We start from the raw sequence: 22,693 nt of genomic DNA, 5'->3' as shown, positions 1-22,693 counted from the left end.
CCATTGTTAAAAGATATTTCCAAGTGAAAGAGGTCCTGGCTATTTAATGAAATGCAGCAGGGAATTCGAGGCCTTTTTCTGTACCTCAGATTCGCCCGTGAGGCTGAGAGAGAGAGAGAGAGAGAGAGAGAGAGAGAGAGAGAGAGAGAGAGAGAGAGAGAGAGAGAGATCTTCAGCCTCATGTATTTCTTATTGTTGGGTTTGCATCTCTTCTCATTTTCCAGAGTATTTGATGTTTTGTATCGATTATATTTGAATTGATTAAGAAATTGGCATGATACATTTACCTGACATAATAAATTGTTACATTTGATTATTCTAACTGACTTTGGCATTATTTGCATTAAAGAGTTAAAAGGAAAAGTCAAACATTCGCTCACAATTAATGATCCACAGATATCATTAAAACCTTTTCATTCATGGAGTCAGATGAAATAACGAGAGAATACATATTCAGATGTATTGCATTTAATCAAAAAATACTTTGCCTCGAGAAAAGGACAGTAACACGTTAAGACCTTCCGCGCTGGTCGGATGCCGGACTTTGGGCCGATTTAGCGTGAGCTTACAAATCACTTACAGTTCAATAAGCTCAATAACACAGCAGCAGAAAAAGGCTGAACATTTCAAATATAGGCGACTTTACATTGTGTTTCATGTGTGAGTCATATATGATCTTACCACAGTTTCTCCAGTTTACAGTGAGGATCCTCCAGTACAGCAGAGAGCAGATGAACTGAATCTCCTAGTTTATTCTCAGTCAGATCCAGATCTCTCAGGTGTGAGGGGTTTGATCTCAGAGCTGAAGCCAGAGCAGAACAACCTTCATCTGTGACTCCACAATCCATCAACCTGTAGAGAACAATGACACACTCTTCACTCTCTCAGTTCAGATCAGATCAGTTTAACACAAGGGTCCGCAGCCGTACTGCAGGGGGTCCGTCAATTAATGCTTGATCACAAATCATTTTTTGTTAAAAAATTAAAACATGGGTAAAAAACATCACAAAGTCAAATTTAAATATAAGCACTCTCAAACGAATGCAAGATCTTCCTAAAACAATCTTCATCTGTGACTCCACAATATCTCAACCTGTAGAGAACAATGACGCTGTGTAAACAGTGTGTAAAATGACCATTTTATTAAAGATTGCAATGTGTGATGTGATTTGAATGTAGTGACAAGCAATGCCTCTATATCCTACACTGCTTTATAAAGGATGCCGGTTCTCCATGAACTTGAGGAGAAACTGAGGGACAAATACCATGCAGTGCTGTAACTATGGAGTGATAAAGAGATAACATTAATAACACCTGAAGTGTAACTTTATCAATTAAATGTACTATATTTTAGTTCAATAATATTAATTTAATATTTTGAATATATTTGTTACTAAATATTTGTCCAATAATTATGATCCATTAATGGCCATTTAAAATAATATTTTTTTCTAATATGTTTATTCCTTATATTACAATTAGATTTCATGCTTAGCATTTAGCATGCTAATATATGATATTGCTAATTAATAGTTCCGTAGATAGCTAATACAATCTTATAATTCAGTCATGCGACACAAATATAAGAAATTGAATGAATTAATCCAGTTAGGGAACCATATTAAAATCACTTTAAAACTTCTTCATTGGGTTACTTGGAAATGACTTGATTCCACGATGTTGACATTATGTGAACAAATTATCTTTGTTGAACTTAATTGGTTCATGTGGAGCTGATGTGCATGATTCAATCATTTAAATCCTACACACTTTTTCAGTGCATTGTTTTCTGTATTTTAAAAAGAATTTTGGATTTACTGTAAATCCCTCTGGTCCTCTTCGTTTAGGGGTCACACTTGGCTCCTTCGCGGTCAAAAGTGATTGAAGCCTTAAAATGTTTTTTTTTTTTTTTTTAGGAAAACCAATGTAATATATTTTTGTTCAATAATATTTTTTTATTACCGTATTTTCCGGACTATAAGTCGCACTTTTTTTCATACCTTGGCTGGTCCTGCGACTTATAGTCAGGTGCGACTTATATATCAACATTACCAAGATTTACTCGTCACAGGATCGCTCACTTGCCGAAATTGGGGGTGACATTACCGTCTACAGCCACGAGAGAGCGCTCTATGCGCTCTAGGCTACAGCTAGTTTTACCCCTGAAAAAAATAAATGAAAACAACTGAAAAACTGTTAAGTGAAATATTAACTTAAAGACAACTAAGAAAGACAGAACGCAAACAAAATGCCCCCAAAAAGAAAATCCTATTCTGCAGATTACAAACTGCAGGTAGTAAAATATGCAGCCGAAAACGGCAATCGAGCAGCAGAAAGAAAGTTTGGAGTGAGTGAGAAACTTGTGAGGGACTGGCGAAAAGCAGAGGTTACTTTAACTGTAATGAAGAAAACAAAGAAAGCTAATCGCGGGCTGAAAGCAAGATGGCCAGAGCTGGAGGAACGAGTCCACAGATGGGTTCTTGAACAACGCGCTGCCGGGAGAGGCTTGTCAACGGTGCAGTTGCGTCTCCACGCCCTGGTAGTTGCCAAGGAGATGAATATAAATGACTTTGCAGGCGGACCTTCTTGGTGTTACCGCTTCATGCAACGCAACCGCCTCTCTATCAGAGCACGGACAACGTTGTGTCAGAAACTGCCAGCAGACTTCCAAGCTAAGGTCGACAGTTTCCGTGAGTTTGTTAAAAAGCAGGTAACTGAACACAACGTGTCACCGGATCATATTATCAACATGGACGAGGTCCCCCTCACATTTGACATCCCCATGGGCCGAAGTGTCGCAGAGAAAGGGCAGAAAAGTGTGAATATAGTGACAACTGGTCATGAGAAATCACATTTCACAGTGGTGCTGGCATGTTGTGGAGATGGATCGAAATTGCCACCGATGGTCATTTTCAAACGGAAAACAATGCCCAAAGACGAATCTCCCCCCACAGTTGTCGTGGCCGTGAATGAGAAAGGGTGGATGAATCAAGAAATGATGAACATTTGGCTTACAAAGTGCTACACTAAGCGTCCTGATGGCTTCTTTAAAACACGCAAAGCTCTGCTTGTGATGGACAGTATGCGAGCGCACATAACGCCACAATTCAAAGATAAAATAAAAGCTTGCAACTCCATTCCTGTCATCATCCCTGGAGGCTTAACCAAAGTACTCCAGCCACTCGACATCTCTGTGAACCGGAGCTTTAAGGCAGTCTTGCGTCGCCTGTGGGAGGAGTGGATGGTGGATGGAGAGCACAGCTTCACGGCAACCGGGAGGATGCGCCATGCAACTTTCCAGCAAGTCCTTGGATGGATCGACACAGCATGGACTTCAGTGACAACCGAAACCATCCTGTCGGGATTCAGAAAGGCAGGAATAACTGGAACTGATGCCGAGTCTGACGACAGCCCCGCAGAAGAGGAGACGGCGCTTCATCTTCCTCCGGAATTGGCGGAGTTGTTCAGAAGCGACACAGAGGATGAAGAATTCAACGGATTCAGTGACGTGGAATGAGATCGCGGGAGCTTGGTGAACTTGCTTTACCGATAACTGTTGGACTCGCTGGCTTGTTATGTTAATTTAGCCTATTCAGCCTCCCGGGTATGTTCTGCTATTGTGTAGCTAACTGTTAATGTGTTACGTTAACATACACCTATTCAGCCTGTTTTTCTGTGTGCTATTGTGTACCGGTAGCTGAATAACTTAGACATTAAGTTATTAAAACAGACAGACATTTGTTTAAATAACTTGTTATTGGTCTTGGATTTTGTTAAATCCATTTCTAAATAAATGCGACTTATAGTCCAGTGCGACTTATGTATGTTTTTTTCCTCGTCATGACGCATTTTTGGACTGATGCGACTTATACTCCGGAGCGACTTATAGTCCGGAAAATACGGTATTATTTCGAATTTAGAAAGGTTTCTATGGTACTATGCAATAATTATAAAAAATATTAGAATTCATATTTTTATTTGTATTATTATTATTTTTCAATAAATGCAACATGTCACATTAGTGCAGGTCTTTAAAATCCATTTTTTGAAGTGAGAAAAGCGTCATCCAGTGGCGTTAAAAAGTAAAAACTTGTGTAATGTCGTGTAACCGCCTGTAGGCTGTACTGTTGCTCCCTATATAAATACATAGAGAGGCTTTTTGATTCCCATTGTTTTTTTTAGACATGATTTCTCCATTTTATTAGTTTAAAAAAAAAATTATTTAGATATATATTTAGACATTCTAAAAGACTACGTTTTGTCAAGGTTTAGATATTTTTGTTACATAAGTATCAGGTTTTGCATTATGATTACAATCAAACAATAATGTTTGGTTAGAAAAGGAACACAATGCAAGCATTTTTGTTAATCAGTATTTGATAATTCAAAAAATCTAACAAAATAAGGGATGGATAGTGATAATTCAAAACACTTTATACAGACATTTTGCAATTAATTGGTATTTTATTCAGTTTAATTCTATAAATGGTAATACAACTTCAGAAGGGAACAGCAATTATGATCCAACAGCAAAAACAATAAAATAACAACAGCAAACAATCATTATCAAACTGTAGGTTAAAAAACAGGAATACAAATTTAATTATAGAGAGATTTTGTTGCATATGCAACAGATATCAGGAACACCTATTAGGCTAAAATAAGACCAAACAATTATTGTGTGTGTGTGTGTGTGTGTGTGTGTGTGTCTGTGTCTGTGTGTGAGTGTGTTCACAAAGCTAATACAACAAACGTCACCAAGTGTCATCCCATTCCGATTAAATTAAAAACGTGTTCGGTCATTTTTAAACCGAAGAGGATCAGAGAATGTCAACATTGAAAAGTGGAAGATTAATCAATTTATTAAAGAAATTTGAATTATTAGAAACCTTTTTGTCCCTGATATTATTCTTTTTTTCTATTTCTTTTTCCTTTTTTATATTGTGCTCTGTTCTTTAGGACATTTATTATAGTTTTGTTTTGCCTTATTGTAATGATATTTACTGCAATACAAAACTTTACTTCCACATTCCTCGATTCCTATGGAAGTCTGTGGGTGTTGTAACTCTGTCAGTTCAAAAACACTGTTGTTTTAATATAACATTTATACTTTGTGTATTTGTGTAATGTTTTGTCTTGTTTGTGATGTGGAGTAATTATATATCTATACTATATAGTACTGTGCAAAAGTCTTAGGCATGTTAATCATTTTTCTGTTTCTTCATGTAATCACAGACGGACTCGATGATGGTGAGATCAGATCATACCGGCTGTTGTCAGATTCCTTGTGCATACACAAATCTCACTGGATTATTACAATTAATGGCAAAAAGAATGTTTGGAAATCTAAACTGATATTTCCTACTGACACATTACAGCAAAATATATAAATAACTGACTTAAAACCATCTTTTGGGGGGGGGGGGGGGGGGGGGGGATATTAACATGCCTAAGACTTTTGCACAATACTGTATACACTGGGGAGAACATTTATGTTTTAGGATTAGCATGTTTAATCAAGCATTGGCTCACCTGTGATGTTCACTGATTTAACTGAATATTTTTTTATTGTGCATTTGGACTGAAGTAAGTATCACTTGTCATTTATTGTTTAACTGAGTGTCTATGAATCACACATAAAATACTGGTTTTGGTTTTCCTGGTCAAACTATAATTGTACAGAAAATGAGCTCTCAATAAAATGTATTCAATTGTCTCTCATCTGTGTTGTGTGGATGTGTAATTGTTTGGTTGGACTCCTTCTTCAGACCCGAAAACAAGCTAGAGTTTAACAAGCAAAGTTGGTGATCACTGAGTAAAAAAGTTAAAAACTATTAATTAACTAATACATAATATATTTACCAAGGACAAAATATGTGTTTATCAGAGAGTTCATCTTACCACAGTGTCTCCAGTTTACAGTGAGGATCCTCCAGTACAGCAGAGAGCAGATGAACTGAATCTCCTAGTTTATTCTCAGACAGATTCAGATCTCTCAGGTGTGAGGGGTTTGATCTCAGAGCTGAAGCCAGAGCAGAACAACCTTCATCTGTGACTCCACAATCCCTCAACCTGTAGAGAACAATGACACACTCTTCACTCTCTCAGTTCAGATCAGATCAGTTTAACACAAGGGTCCGCAGCCGTACTGCAGGGGGTCCGTCAATTAATGCTTGATCACAAATAGTTTGTTAAATTAAAAAATGGTAAAAAACATCACAAAGTCAAATTTAAATATAAGCACTCTCAAGCGAATGCAAGATCACCCTCAGTTGATGCTGTAATAATATCACACTGGCAAACTCTCAAGTGTGTTTTTGTGTTTGAGCTCTGGAGAACGTCAAATGTTTTTACAGCGGTGAGAAATGTAGCCAATCACAGTCATGTTTGTTGGTCTATTGAACGCAGTGGCCAATCAGAGGTGTTTCATTTTGTCAGAGTCCACTCACCGAGATATAAAGGCCCTGTCCTAAATGGCACACTTCATATGCACTTTCAGTCTTGTAGACTTACAAGGGCTTCTGCGTGCCCTTTAAGTCCATGAAACCGTAGGGTGTCCTATTTAGTAATGTTAGGTTTCAGAAGGGTACTCACGAGCGCCCCTCTGTGGTCGATATGCGCTCTAAATGCGCACTGAAGCGATCGAGCTCCACAGCAGACTTGTTCACGACAGTCAAAGCGGTGTTACGTCAGGAAAGTGCGGACTCAGAGGAAGACCACGAGTGTTTAGGGTGCCGTTTGTGACAGGGCCAAACTCACAATTGCGTGACATAAAAAGTCAGAATTGCGAGTTTGTACCTTGCAATTCTGAGGGGAAAAACAGTCAGAATTGTGAGATAAAAAGTCACAATTATCTTTTAAATTGTTTTATTTTGTGGCGGAAACAAGCTTCCATAAATTAGAGGCAACCAGTGGCGAATTAGTCTTCCAGGTTTTGATGTCATCCCTGTAGCTCTATTCACAGTCAGCTTTCCTTTCGCATGAAACCCCCCAAATGCCAGCAAACCAATGAGAATGCTATGGAAGCTTATGGGTAGCAATATTCAATTTGAAATGTAATATGCAAAATGACAATGCAATATGTAAAATGGCAATGCATTTCTGTATTTAAACTTACATTTTCCATTACATTTGTGCAACTTTTGGTGCAAAATGAAAATGAAAATTCAATTATATAATTTACATTTGCCATTTCATACACTAGTTTTAATATGTAAATTGAACATTTTAATGCTTTATAAGTTGCAAAAGTAAAATTAAAATTTATTACAGAAATGATTAGATATGTTTAACATGTTCAAACAAATAATGTAGCAAAATGATCATTCAAATGTTATTTTTCTTAATTGCATTTACACCCACAGTTAAGACACTTGCAATTGCATTTTCATTAAATGTCCCGCAATGAATGAAGCAAAATTCATTGTGCAAATTGAAAATGCATTCCACCCTGTCAATCACTGCGTGAAGTTGGCCCCGCCTCCTTCCTGTCAATCACTGTGTGAATATGGAATATGACTGTGGAGCGGTGCTTACTGTGAATGTACGAATTATACTGCAGACAATTTAAACAGAGCAGCAGGGGCGTGTCTAGAGGGGGGGCACAGGGTGGCACCGGCCCCCCCTGGAATATGATTGGCCCCCCCTGGTGCCCCCCCTCCAATCTCATTGGGCTAGATTTACTGTCAACCTGAAAATGCCCACCGCACCATTGGACCAGAGTGCTGTCAATCACTGTTTGATTAGCGAGCACAGTTGCGCGTTTTTAAAACAGGAGGAAAGAGACACCACAACACGTCAGTGTTTACGTATGTACACACTAAATTATATATGACCTGGGAGTGCTCAGTGTAGAGTCACGGAGAGCCAAGTCCCTGGACATGGATGAGTTTATCAAACTATTTGGTAGCCAGCAAACACCTTACAACTTACATCAATGTCTTAAACTTACTAAGGAAATGTTTGACAGGGTAGAATTTGTGCAATATCTTGAAAGAGATTTCTTTAACCTTGTTTGTAACAAAAAACTTATGAGGTAATAACCAGACACTTTCCCAATCAAGGTCATTAACACATTTAGTCCAATAAGCAATAGAGCAAGATTTGGTGACAACCTCCTTTAAAAATAGAGAACGAATAGATTGGTTATTGTTTTTGTACTGTAAAAAACAAATTTTGCCACATACTGTGTCAGCTGGGTTAATTATGGCCATATCAACTGATGACAACACACTTCTACATAAAGAAATTATACCAGAATTGATTGCAGAAAATACAAGAGCAAATTCCTTGGGAGTCAGGAAAATTAAAGTGCAGAAGAAACTCGTCATACGTCATAAGGTATCCTTGAGAGTTAAACAAATGACAAACTAAAACAATACCCTTTTCAAACCAGCTTTTAAAAAAACACTTTTGTGTTTATACAAAATACAACGATTATTCCAAATAAGAAAACGGTGCAGAGAGAAGTTGTGCTTGTAGATCAGTTTCCAAGCCAATAAAGCTTGAGCATGAAAGGCAGAAAGTTTCACTGGCAATTTGTCAATTTTATAATCACACATTAGTAAAAAAGAAAGATCCCCAAGTCGGTCAAAAATAAAATTAGGAATAAAATTCCACAAAAGAGGGTTTTTTTCAAACAAAATTTTAACCAATACATTTTGAGGGTATTAGTATGCTCAATATTGTATTGAGATGATGTTCTAACCTGTGTAGTAGTAGTACTGATAAATAGTAATAAGTCATTATTGATGAATAATTATTTACATAAATGTGATGCTTAAGTTAAAAGTTAAATATTTTTAATGCGTGTATACAGAACATTTTTAAATTAAGCCATTTAATTTTATTCAGGACATATTTGCTGTTGAGTGGAAGTAATTGTCTCTGTAATGTTAATCCTAAAGCTACAATACAATATGGTCTGTAAACAACTTAACATACCAGTACACGTTCAAGGGAAAATGCTAAAATAATAACAGCATCAAGAAAATAAATCTTGTCAGATGTCCAAAAAAAAAAAAAAAGTGCATAAAGATATTTTGTCTGGTAAGAGTTCCTTCTTTAATGGCTCATTTTTCCACAGTGATCTGTACATAAGGTTCCTCTTAATTTGCTGTTCAGTGTCTGCAGGACATGTACGCACATAAAAATTTAACCCCACTGAATTTAAGTTTAAAATACAAACTGATCACATCACTGATGAACTCTCTTCTAGTGCGCATGCATATATGACGTCACCTAAACACACCACCGCGCATGCGCGTAACAGTGTCCAGTACGTGTTGGATCTGATCCAGCTATACGTCATCGTGCTACAGGCTGCAGAGAGGACTTCTTGAGAGTAGTCGAGTGCAGGCGGGGAGGAGCTGCAAATGGACACGTGAAGTCGGACACTTTCTGGTTCCCGTAGTGACCGCTCACGTGGTGTTTGCATACTTTACCACAGCTGAAGTGAAATAAATTCAATATTTGCCAAATAATACACAGATGTTTCAGAGACATTTTCATTCAATACTTTATGTACTGCTTCATACAGCGTCTGTTTGAACAAGAATAAAGTTCAACATAAACTTCTATCAATGAAGTGGAGTCTACGTTTTTTAATCAGTTTTAATTTGATAAACATGACACAATATAACATCCCAACTACATGAAAAGAGTATTTACTGTTATAAAAAACTGATTTGTGAGCTTTAGAGGAACTAAAGGTGTTCGAATAAACACGAAACACACGTGATCGTTGTCATGCGGTGAATCCGGCCAATCGTGGAACAGCTGTGTCGTCAGCAGAGCTCGTGCAGCCGCTCTTGAGAAGCTGCGCTGGCTGAGTTCTCCGGCTACTCTCGAATCGCTCTCGCGGTACTTTGATGGCATATGTCACAGTCACGTGGCGTCGGCACTTTATTAAGTCGGACAAAATTTCTAACCGGCATGCACTGCTTCAAGTCAGCCGCCGATCGGTCTGCGCAGAGCTGTGTGAAGTTGAACAAGCCTTGTGTGAAGTTGGCCCCGTCCCCTCCCACCCTGTCAATCACTGCGTGAAGTTGGCCCCGCACCCTCCCTCCCTGTCAATCACTGTGTGAAGTTGGCCCCGCCCCCTCCCACCCTGTCAATCACTGTGTGAAGTTGGCCCCGCCCCCTCCCACCCTGTCAATCACTGTGTGAAGTTGGCCCCGCCCCCTCCCCTCCCACCCTGTCAATCACTGCGTGAAGTTGGCCCCGCCCCCTCCCACCCTGTCAATCACTGCGTTAAGTTGGCCCCGCCCCCTCCCACCCTGTCAATCACTGCGTGAAGTTGGCACCGTCCCCTCCCACCCTGTCAATCACTGCGTGAAGTTGGCCCCGCCCCCTCCCACCCTGTCAATCACTGCGTGAAGTTGGCCCCGCCCCCTCCCACCCTGTCAATCACTGCGTGAAGTTGGCCCCGGCCCCGCCCCCGCCCACCCTGTCAATCACTGCGTGAAGTTGGCCCTGCCCCCTCCCACCCTGTCAATCACTGCGTGAAGTTGGCACCGCCCCCTCCCACCCTGTCAATCACTGCGTGAAGTTGGCACCGCCCCCTCCCACCCTGTCAATCACTGCGTGAAGTTGGCACCGTCCCCTCCCACCCTGTCAATCACTGCGTGAAGTTGGCACCGCCCGCTCCCACCCTGTCAATCACTGCGTGAAGTTGGCACCGTCCCCTCCCACCCTGTCAATCACTGCGTGAAGTTGGCCCCCCCGGTGACGTCATCGTCTATAAGTCCTCCTGGGAAGTCGTGTTTACGACGGCAGTGCGTTCAAGTCACTTTCATCAGAATAAGATGGCGGTGTACTTTCTCTTAATTAATTACATATAAATACAGCAAGATTCTTAAACTAGTTCTAGAAAATTAAGAACAAAGAAATGTGCATCAGGTGTACTTTGTTTTTTAATATTTTTCATTAATTTATGAAGCCACTGCAAACTTAAAATATGTTAAAATATGTTGTTGTATAATATCAAGAAAATGCAATTACCTGCCTCCTTATTTATTATAGATGCCTTTTTGTTACACATATTTAGCCAGTGTAATGCATTGCATTCAATGTTGTTATTTATTTTGTTTGTAAAAGATGGCTTATATTGTTTTGGCATAGATGTACAGTAATTGGTTATGTATGTATATGTGACTGTGCCAACCTCTGTTAAGAGGAGCAGAAAATTGCGATTATGTTTGTGCGCTAGACTCTTTAAATGTTTAAATGAACTCAGCCATCTTAGCTGAGTTTACTGTAGTTCAAGGACATGAAGAGGTGGACCGCTTGCACCTGACTGGAGAAGGATCTGGGAAACTTTGGAGGAGTGTCAACCAAATGCCAGTTGTAAACAAGGAGTATAAAAGACTGATGAACGGACTGCCTCTTGGGATACTGATACGCCAGAGCCCCCGACGCCTAGAAGCCCAGAGCTGAGGACAAGAAACCCCAAGCAGAAGAGAAGAAGCCCAGAGCTTACTACACCTTTGTTTCAAAACATGACTATTGTATTTTGTATTGTAAACAGACAATGAAGGAAATGGGAGATAAACTATTAACAAGAAACTTGTTAACAATGCAAAGAGTAACAACTTTAGAAACGGGAAAAGATGTCCCGCAAGGACTCTTTCGGCCGTCCATGCCTCCGTATGAGAGTTTTACCACAGAGTCAGGGTGAGTTAGAGGGTTCAGAGAACTCCAATACCTCTGATACACAACACCGAAAGTGAAAGCAGGAAATCAAATAATATTGTGTTAAATGTAGCTATTATATACTTTTAATATTGAATGATTAGTCAGAGGTTAATGTAGTAAATACAGAGGACTAAATACAAATATTCTGATAGAAAGAAATGAAGAAGATGCTTTTAAGAGGAAAACAATAAAAATTATAATAAATAAAAAAAATTAAAAAATTGTGCCTATAGAAATTTTACTTACAGAGATATAAAGACAGCCAGTCTATAATGGGAACCCATTTACTGAGGGTTTAAGTAGAATAGTGACAAATTTAGAACAAGTAATAGTGTCATTAAAAACAAAAAAATAGTTTCTGAAGCGAGACTTAGGTACCGTAAGAAGTCAAGTAAGAACTTCAAAAGACAAGAGAGTGTTAATATTGGTAAAGAGAAGTTCCAGAGTCCAGAAGAAGAGATGGAAAAAGACACTGGGACTTTTAGCCCAAAATTAAATGAAGAATAGTTTATAAGCAGGAATATTAGACTTATAAATCATGTCAAGTCATACTGCAAACATAAGTAAACAGGTAGGAGTTAAAAATTATATAACCACATAGTGCCTATGCTGACAGGAGGTTAAAGCATTAGAAAATGCATATAGGTGAGCCGAGATTTCACTACAAGACAAACGTGTATCTGTCTTAGATATAAAGACAAATATAATGACCGATTACTGAGAGAGATATAGGTCAAAAAAAAAAAAAAAATGAAAAGATAGTAATAACTAAATAATATGAATAATATGACGTAATATGTAAATTACATAAGTGGCCAAACAAACAAACATAAATAGAATATTTCATATCTTATAGGCTACTTTAGTCTTGAACAAAATTCATGTCTACACTAATGTCTACAGCAGAGAAAATGATAAATACTTCAGTAACTTAGAACAGGGCTTGGTACGCTGATAAATGTTAAAAAATGTGACTGAGACTGAACTATAACGGATTTTCTACAAGAAAACTTTGCTACTCTAAGGTAAGAAAATATAATTTATTAAAAAATATGTAATTAAGGGCTAGCAGCAAGAAATTGTTAATTAATTTATTAAAATAACAAGATAAGGCAAGGCAAAGCAAGCTTATTTATATAGCACATGTCATACACAATGGTAGAGGTCGACCGATATGGTTTTTTTCAGGCCGATGCCGATGCCGATCTTTTGAAATCCGGGTCGGCCGATGGCCGATAAATGCTGCCGATTTATTTTGGCCGATATTTGGCCGATTATGCGCTTGTTTTTAACCTCTATTTGAAAGATAAAATGTAACACAAATAATTACTTAAGATAGACAAAATTTCTCAACAAAAACATTTATTGAACACTTTACCAATCTGCACTTGTACAAAAGACAAAAAGACCTTGAGATATGTTTGGTAATTGTACCTGAATGAATTGAACATTAATTTGCTACATTTCAGATTAATATATTTGTTTTCCTTAACATTTTAATTAACAGTAACTTAAACACTTTGCAGTTTGAATGATGTCCTGATAAACAAAATGACGGAGTATGTTTTTATGTTTCCACTGTTCGATCGCGCCTCACACACACGCGCGCGCACACACAAATATAAGTAAACACTTTGCGACTTTAAACACACGCGACATTTCGATCGCGCCCGCGCCTATCTCTCTCTCTCTCTCTCTCTCTCTCTCTCTCTCTCTCTCTCTCACACACACACACAACATATCCCAGCATTGCAATCTTTACATTGCAGCCTGAGCTAAGGCGGGGCTACAGATTAGGTGTCCCTAAAGAACCCGCGTATCTAACAGTAGTTCCGCATTACTTTGCACACGAGTTTTATTTATTTTTATAGCGTGTATTCTCCGTGGAAATTTATACACCGAACCGTGAAGCCTGTACCGATTCGGTTCAATACGAATACATGTACCGTTCCACCCCTAGTCTACAGTGAAATACAGTCACACTTTACACTGTTTGGCCAGCATTTTAACCGTGTTTAATCCAGCTACTTGCTAACGGAATGCTAAAGTTAGCTGCTGACTAGCGTCACGTGCAGCGAAGCGATGTTTCTGTTATTCTAACGTCCGTTTTCAGAGCATCCAAGAGAAGCACAGACATAACAGTAGCACCGAAATGAAGCACAGAAATCCGCGTTGATATTCGGTCCGGTCGTTAAGGCACCAGTGCCGTATTAGCACCGGGTCTGTCTGTATACCCAACCCTAGCGACGGCTAGCAAAGCAAAGCCAGTCCTTCACTAGCCTATAGTTGGTCTCTTTTTTTTATGACTTATTTCTCTGCATTGAGTGACAACCCTCTCAAATATAAGACACACAAACAGAACAAATAAAAGTCTCAGATTCACTGTCTGTAAATTCTTGCTTACTTATTGTAACATGATAGCAACCCTTCTGCTGTGATAATGCAATCTCAACTACGCTATCAATTTCAAAGTAGCCGAACGTCATGTCGCCTATTCATGTTTTTTCTCGAAGTTGGCAGTAACATATCAAAAGTTTTTAATTAAATATAAAGGAGTTTTCTCCAAGGAACTTAGCTCCTTCCTTAGGCACTGGATGAGCTCTGCTCACTCTGCTGGAAAATGACTCTAGGCGCAGCGTGCGTCGAACACGTGTTCCACAACAACAACACTAGGCTGTCCACAGATGCGCCCGCCTAATAATCGGCTTGATACACTTGGATATTGGCCGATGCCGATTATGTAAAAAAAGCAAAAAATCGGCCGATTAATCGGCCGACCGATGAATCGGTCGACCTCTACACAATGGTAATTCAAAGTGCTTTACATATAAGAAAATATTATAAAAGAAATAAGAATAAATATTACAGTTTAGACAAAAATAAAATAAAATACTGTACAAACAGTCGGACCAACAGATAAGCAAGAAGGATGAGCTATAATTAGTAAAAAGTTAATTATAACTATACATGAAGTATGGATTTTTATACAGAAATTTATACAAAAACTTATATTGTAAACTTCTTAGATTAGGAGAGCTGTTGAAAATAGTGAATTCAAAGAGCATTATTAAATGGAATGTTTAAGTTAGCGACAAGATATACAATGTTTTGGACCGAAGGAAAAAAGCTGATAGATGTTTTATTAACATCTGAGAAACTAAGAATAATAGATGGAAAATTGATCTAATAAATACGTTTAGATAAGAGAGGTCTATACCAATTGAAGAAGTTGTGAAAGAAGGCAAAGCTGTTTTTATGTATATATATATATATATATATATATATATATATATATATATATATATTTATATATATATATATTTAATACTATTATACTAATGGCAGAAGGTTTTAAAGGAGTCGAAATACCTACCATTCCAGCCGCTCAAGATAGCTAAGGAAACACCCTGGACAGTGAAATTTAGAATGAATAATTTGATTGAGGACTCAATAAAGCAAAAACTGTTTAAAAGCTGTAGAAGTTGTGTTAAACAATTGCCTAGGAAGTCAAGTTTGAGGATTTAATAAGTATATATACAAAAGATTATTAATGTTTAACGAGTTTGAGTTTAAGAGTTTTAGGTTTTGTAATTTGAAGTGGTTTACGCATAAAATACATGGGTTACATTAAAGCATGTTTTTGCTAGCAAATGATGAAGCATTACATATAAAAAAAAAAAAAATTTGATTAAACTAAACGGGAATAAGCTGAAATGTTAGTGCAATTAAAGCAGCCATGTGAAAGACGTTGAGTTATATAGAGGAAAAATAACAAACAAATGTGTTGTAGTTTGTGCCGAATGTGTGAATATAAAACCAGCTTTACCCAAGTATTAATAATAATACATTTAGTTTATATAGCACCTTTAAAAGTTGCTTTCTCAAAGCGCTTTACAGGCAAACACAAGAGGGAAAACTACACATTTTAAATACAAATATAAACAAATAAAATGGAAAATCAAGTAAAACTTGAAATAAAATGTTTTAAGAAGAGATTTAAGTCACTAAAGTGTTGCTTCACTGCTGCTGTATTGTCAGTAACTTTACCCTAAGTATCTAGTGCAATTATAACTAGACTAATGAGATAAAAACATTAGGGCATTTGAATATTGATATTGATAAAATATTATATCAATTAATAAAATAAAATAATAATAAAAACATACCTTGCTTCTGAGAAAAAGTTGAGCAGTTCTGTGCAAAAGATATTTAGGGCCCGAGCACCGATGGTGTGAGGACCCTCTTGGAATTGCTCTGTTTATTATTATTATTCTTCTCCGCATTTAATTGCATTTTTGAGGGCCTAAACATGCTCGAAAACTCACAAAACTTTGCACACGCGTCAGAACTGGCGAAAATTTACATCTGATATAGGTTTCAGAATTGGACGGGGCAAAATGGCTCGATAGCGCCACCTATAAAAGTTCAACGGAGTGCGCCTCCCGCAACGTTCCACGTACGTGCACGAAATTCGGTACATACATGTAATCACCTAATACCTACAAAAAAGTCTCTTGGAGCATAGCCCTAAACACAACAGGAAGTCAGCCATTTTGAACTTCCTCTCAGATTTTTGTGCAGTTTTTGCCATTTTCATGCCTCGTACTTTAACGAACTCCTCCTACAGTTTTAATCTGATCATCTTCAAATTTGGTGAGTGTAATCTTAAGGCCTTTGCGACGTTAAATTGCGAAGATCTTGAGTTTTCGTCGAAGGGCGGGTCCTCGGCGGCCTGACAAATTTCGATGTTTCGCCATGAAACAGGAAGTTGCTGTAACTCAGGCATGGAATGTCCAATCTGCCCCGAACTTCACACGTTTGATAAGCGTTCTGTCCTGAACACATGACCATGCTCATATTCAGTTATAGTCATAGCGCCACCTGCTGGCAACAGGAAGTGACATGTTTAACACTGTTATGGACTCCTAATAACATATAAAAAAGTGCCAGCAAGTGCTAAACATGCTAACAACATACTAGAAGCATGCTAAAACATGCTAGCAAACTCTTAGCTAAGTGCTAAAGCATGCTATTTTTGCAATTAAATAGGAATTTGCTGTAACTCAGGCATGGAATGTCCAATCTGCCCCAAACTTCACACTTTTGATAATCGTTCTGTCCTGAACACATCTACATGAGAATATTCAGTTATAGTAATAGCGCCACCTACTGGTAACAGGAAGTGTCATGTTTAACACGTTGATGCCATTCTAGCAACATGTTAAAAATGCCATTGACTTCTAAACATGCTAGAAACATGTTAAAACATGCTAGCAATACTTAGCTAAGTGCTAAAGCATGCTAATTCAATGAAACAGGATGTTGTTGTTACTCAAGAAGGCAATGTCCAATCTGCGCCAAACTTCACACTTTTGATAAGCGTTCTGTCCTGGACACATGACCATGCTCATATTCAGTTACAGTCATAGCGCCACCTGCTGGCAACAGGAAGTGACATGTTAAACACTGTTGTGGACTCCTAATAACATATAAAAAAGTTCCAGCATGTGCTAAACATGCTAACAACATACTAGAAACATGTTAAAACATGCTAGCAAACACTTAGCTTAGTGCTTAAGCATGCTAATACTGCAATTAAATAGGAATTTGCTGAAACACAGGCACGGAATGTCCAGTCTGCCCCAAACGTCACACGTTTGATAAGAGTCATGGCCTGAACACATCTACATGAGAATATTCAGTTATAGTAATAGCGCCACCTACTGGTAACAGGAAGTGTCATGTTTAACACGTTGATGCCGTTCTAGCAACATGTTAAAAATGCCATTGACTTCTAAACATGCTAGAAACATGTTAAAACATGCTAGCAAAACTTAGCTAAGTGCTAAAGCATGTTAATTCAATGAAACAGGATGTTGTTGTTACTCAAGAAGGCAATGTCCAATCTGCGCCAAACTTCACTCTTTTGATAAGCGTTCTGTCCTGAACACATGACCATGCTCATATTCAGTTACAGTCATAGCGCCACCTGCTGGCAACAGGAAGTGACATGTTAAACACTGTTGTGGACTCCTAATAACATATAAAAAAGTTCCAGCATGTGCTAAACATGCTAACAACATACTAGAAACATGTTAAAAAATGCTAGCAAACACTTAGCTTAGTGCTAAAGCATGCTAATACTGCAATTAAATAGGAATTTGCTGTAACACAGGCACGGAATGTCCAGTCTGCCCCAAACTTCACACGTTTGATAAGAGTCATGGCCTGAACACATCTACATGAGAATATTCAGTTATAGTAATAGTGCCACCTACTGGTAACAGGAAGTGTCATGTTTAACACGTTGATGCCGTTCTAGCAACATGTTAAAAATACCATTGACTTCTAAACATGCTAGAAACATGTTAAAACATGCTAGCAATACTAAGCTAAGTGCTAAAGCATGCTAATATAATGAAACAGGATGTTGTTGTTACTCAAGAAGGCAATGTCCAATCTGCGCCAAACTTCACACTTTTGATAAGCGTTCTGTCTTGAACACATGACAATGCTCATATTCAGTTACAGTCAATGCGCCACCTGCTGGCAACAGGAAGTGACATGTTAAACACTGTTGTGGACTCCTAATAACATATAAAAAAAAATGCCAGTAGGTGCTTAACATCCTACCAACATACTAGAAACATGCTAAAACATACTAGTAAACACTATAAGTACTAAACCATACTATTACTACAATTAAATATGAATTTGCTGTAACTCAAACATACAATATCCAATCTGCCCCAAACTTCACATACTTGATAAAAGTCCTGCACTGAACACATCTACAAAGCAATATTCAGATATATAACCCCACCTACTGCCAACAGAAACTGAACTGGTTAACACAGTAATGCAGTACTAACCACATACCTATTGTGTACTAAGCATGCTAAAAACATACTAAACATGCTAGCAACTACTATATACTGTATACCTCCTTAAATGCACATTGCCCAACCATGCTCTGTCTTCCTAAAGCCAACGAGTGACGATGGCACGGGTGCGAGGGCCCTTTCATCGCTGCTTGCAGCTTTAATCCAAGTTGGAATTTCTGACGAGGTCAAAAGATGTGCTTCATCTGACAAACAACTACAGTTAGAGAGCCTCAAATGTGGAAACATTGCAGTGAGGAAGAAAAATAAAAAATTTAAATAAAAGCAAAACATTATAATAAAAGCACGATTGATATATTATGTAACAACTATTAATAGCCAGATAAAAAGTCATAAAAAAGGAAAAAGGTTTCTTAAAAACGTACAATTGTTTGTAAAACTATGTGCACTGAAGACTGAAGATTTGAGTTTGAAGTTAGAGAAAGCAGCATGTTAGGGGGAGTAATGTTTCTCCTGGTACAGCCTAGCAGGCAGAGCTCACGGGAGTAGCTCAAGGTCGCTCAACAGGAGTTTTACATTTATATTTACATTTATGCATTTGGCAGACGCTTTTATCCAAAGCGACTTACAGTGCACTTATTACAGGGACAATCCCCCTGGTTTTACCAGACAAACCCAGCAATACATGGAGAAACAGGGTTTGATTTAAACTGTTTTGAGAAACGGGAAAATAGACCGCCAACTAACTGATTTAGCTCTAAAGCTTTAAAAAATGTTGGGGGGACTTAACCTCTTATATAGACTAAGCCTTTTTCTGAACCTTTTAGTCCAACCAGACAATTTTAAAGAAAACACAGTGATATGATATTAATACAGCTGATAAGCTAGCTTGACTTAGAGAAAAGTAGAGAAACGGAAACAGAATGTATAATATATAATAGATATTGGACCAAATTTAACACCTTAGTGAGAATTTAATCTTTGAAGTTTTAACTGATAACAAGATACATATTCCTACATGGGGACAGACATTATAATATTACTATTGTTTAAGTTAAAGATATAATACTATTGCATATGTTAAAGATATGCAACAATTATAATGGAGTTATTTAAAAGTCAAATATGGATGTTAAATATAGTGAACAAGAAATAAGATATTAAAGTAATTAAGTGGGTTACATATTATAGTAGTTGATGGATTTTTAGGAAGTCCTAGCGCCTGCTGTTGCATGAGTGCACTCTCAATGCTGGGTCGCACAAGGAAAGGAATTTGTTGTTAACCCCAGTGCCAAACAGATATGTGGATGATCCACTGTGGTGACCCCTATAACGGGAGAAGCCGGAAGAAAAATAGAGAGAGAAAAAGTGGATGGATTGTCGGAATAACATTTAAAAAAAAAAAATTTAATAATTATAATGATAAAATAATAATGTACATAACAAAAGTAAATGTATAATTATTACTACAGTGGAAGAGGATAGTGACTGCTTTAGACTGACCACATAGTTTTAGGATATTTAGAACAAAGACCATGTTTGAATATTGATTAATTGAAATTAGTTTTGATATAAAGTATTAAGATATGCAGCAGAGTAATCAAAATGCAGGAACAGCTGTTAATAGCCTACTAATAAAAGTTGCAGGCAAGATGTGTTAAATGAAATTAATATTTTTCATAGCTATTTAACAAACTGTACTGCATACAGAGTGACTGTAAGAAATGTCTGAATAAGCTTACATGGATTAAATAGATTAGTCATTTACAGATGTAAAAATAATAATAAACGTGAGGATAGTTGATTAAGAAACTTGGAGTTATTAGAACATTTCCTCTGATTTAAAAGGAATTTGATCCTTGCTATAAAAAACAAGGTTACAAATGAAATTGAAATTAACAATAAAAGTATGATTAAGATGAAGAAAAGCTTCATAAGTTAGAGATAACTAGGGAGGTATTAACAGGATTGAGGTTAATTTAATGATGAATTGAAAAAGAAGATTGTCAACAAACAATGAGAGAACCTAGTGTGTTGTTGTCTGCCAGGAATGTAGGATGAGTTATCCTCAAAGTAATAATGAATGACCCAGTGACTATCAGCGAGCACATGGATGCATAGGACTGTTTATGTAACAGGGTTGCTGTGGACTAAATGCGATGAATGTTTGAAAGACATTAACCAAAGTAATTTGCTGGTGTATATATGGTAGGCAATAGGCATAGAATTTGGGGCATGGACCTTTGGTGGATTAACCATTTAAGGCAAAAGTACGGAACAAAGGTGTACAAAGAAATCAGACTTGGAAACAGCTGAGTATTTCTAGCGTCGTAAATATGGTCATAATGTATTGAGATAAATACAAATGACGTAGAAAGCAAGTGGCTGCTGGTTTTGTCCCAGGAGACTTGGGAGAAAACTAGAGAGCCTAAAATCTTGCTTTGAAGAAGGAAATATTCCAACCAAAGTGAGAAATGGTTAATGGAAACGCTATTTACAATATAGCGTAAGAATGTATCACAATAAAAAATCTCCCAAAAAGGGGGAATGTGATTTAAAAAGAAAAAAAAAGAAAAGAAAAAAGTCCCAAATACATGATTGAAAGGCAGAGGTGATCCTGTGTGCCAGTGAACTTCTGGAAGGGGGAGAGCCTGCTAGCAGAGGTTCACTCAGCACGACAGGCTGGTCTTCAAGGAAATACTGAACAAGACCACCAGCAAAGCACCTCGAGTGCCTGTGCCAAGAGAAAGAGCTGGCACAAGATTAACAAAACAGTAAAATATTAAAAGTTTTTGATGTGGGTAGAGTGATACTTTGGAATTTACTTATCAAAAACAATTAAAGTAAATAGTCCAAAAAGAGGAAGAATAATGCTGAAATATAGAAAAATCCTGCTAATATAAATCAATTGCTGTGGGTAAATGATAATTATTGATTGTTTAAATTATTATGGATGTAGCAGCAATTTGGAATTTTGTTGATTTTACTGTAGCCTAAAGTGTACAAGTGATTTAAGTGAACTAAAGCTTTCTGGGAGCAAAAGAAAGCAGGAAGTTGAACTATAAAGCTAATGTGGAAAATCTACAAGCATAAAATATAGAAAGTGGAAAAATATATTTAATAGTACATAAAGGAAGAACATTTGAATATTGCATTATGGAACTACTGAAATTATGGGATTCTCATATCTGCATAATCTTGCCTGATGAATCCACTGTATAAAGCACTAGAGAATAGGTGAAGTAAATTAGGGTCAAAAATTGGAGAAAAACCCCCAATGATATTAGTATTACAAACGAAAAGAACAAGATGGTTTAAAGTGAATGTCCTGATAGAAATATTTAATAGGAAGGTAAACGGAGATTATTCACTGTAAGGTGAATCTACCCTAAAGGAACATTACAGGAAATTAAGATTTTGACGATAAGAGAGAAAAGTATACATTTGGTTAGAACTGGAATATTTGGGGAAAATGGAAAGACATCAGTAAACACTGCAACAGTATAGTCAGTCTTAGCAACGTTTAAGAAGAACATTCATGGACAAATTAAATATGAATTGTGTAAGAATGTAATTTAGAAAATGGCATAGAAGCAAATCCTAAAAGTCTTAATACAGTTATGGAGACTTATTTGGTGATAATGAAACTAATATTTTGAAAACTATTAAATAATGTGAAGAATATTGAAGAATATTCTAGCATTGGCTAGAAGGAAAAATAACCAAGAGATAATGGTAATATAAGATAAAATACATGGAGGCTAATACCTCCTACTTGTAGTAAGAGTGAGAAATGAAAAATGATATAAAACATAGGTTATTTTTAAACATCATCCTAAATATCATGATAAAATTAAAAATTAAAATAGACAGTATTTCTTTTTAGAGGGGAAAAAAATGTGTGCACGTACTTGGCAGCAGAAACGAAGAGTGATATTAAATCACGAATATGATAGCATATGGAGCATGTAGGCCAATAATATTTAATGAGAGTCACATAAAATAGATTAGGATTATGGAAAATATTGCAGTATCTGTTATATTAAAGCATTCTAATATGCAGAAAGAAGACTAGAAAGACTAGAAAAATTGGGAGAGAAACTGGACAAGGATGGTCAATCAACTTGTAGAAGAGTTGAGAAAACAACTTAAAGTTA

The 22,693-nt window shown here is 37.2% G+C and overlaps 2 protein-coding genes across 2 annotated transcripts in view; one reads left to right on the top strand and one right to left on the bottom strand.

Annotated features, from left to right (window-relative positions):
• The window catches only part of LOC309510264 (protein adenylyltransferase SelO-like), a gene marked incomplete at its 5' end in the record, with an annotated part of 82,863 nt that overhangs the window by 14,507 nt on the left and 45,663 nt on the right, over window positions 1-22,693 (top strand). The window lies entirely within an intron of this gene.
• LOC309510241 (NACHT, LRR and PYD domains-containing protein 12-like) overlaps window positions 1-22,693 on the bottom strand; it is a 48,470-nt gene that overhangs the window by 3,214 nt on the left and 22,563 nt on the right. Inside the window, exons 7-8 of the mRNA XM_082191261.1 lie at window positions 5,902-6,072; window positions 682-852 (exon numbers count right to left, since the gene is read on the bottom strand). Of these exons, the coding sequence (XP_082047387.1) occupies window positions 682-852; window positions 5,902-6,072 (342 nt within the window). The remainder of the gene's footprint in view (window positions 1-681; window positions 853-5,901; window positions 6,073-22,693) is intronic.

This window comes from Leuciscus leuciscus, assembly GCF_965113295.1.
Source record: "Leuciscus leuciscus genome assembly, contig: SUPER_11_unloc_6, whole genome shotgun sequence".
NCBI lineage: Eukaryota > Metazoa > Chordata > Actinopteri > Cypriniformes > Leuciscidae > Leuciscus > Leuciscus leuciscus.
The sequence above is the reverse complement of the archived record's forward strand: the minus strand, read 5'-3'. Positions and strand labels throughout refer to the sequence as shown.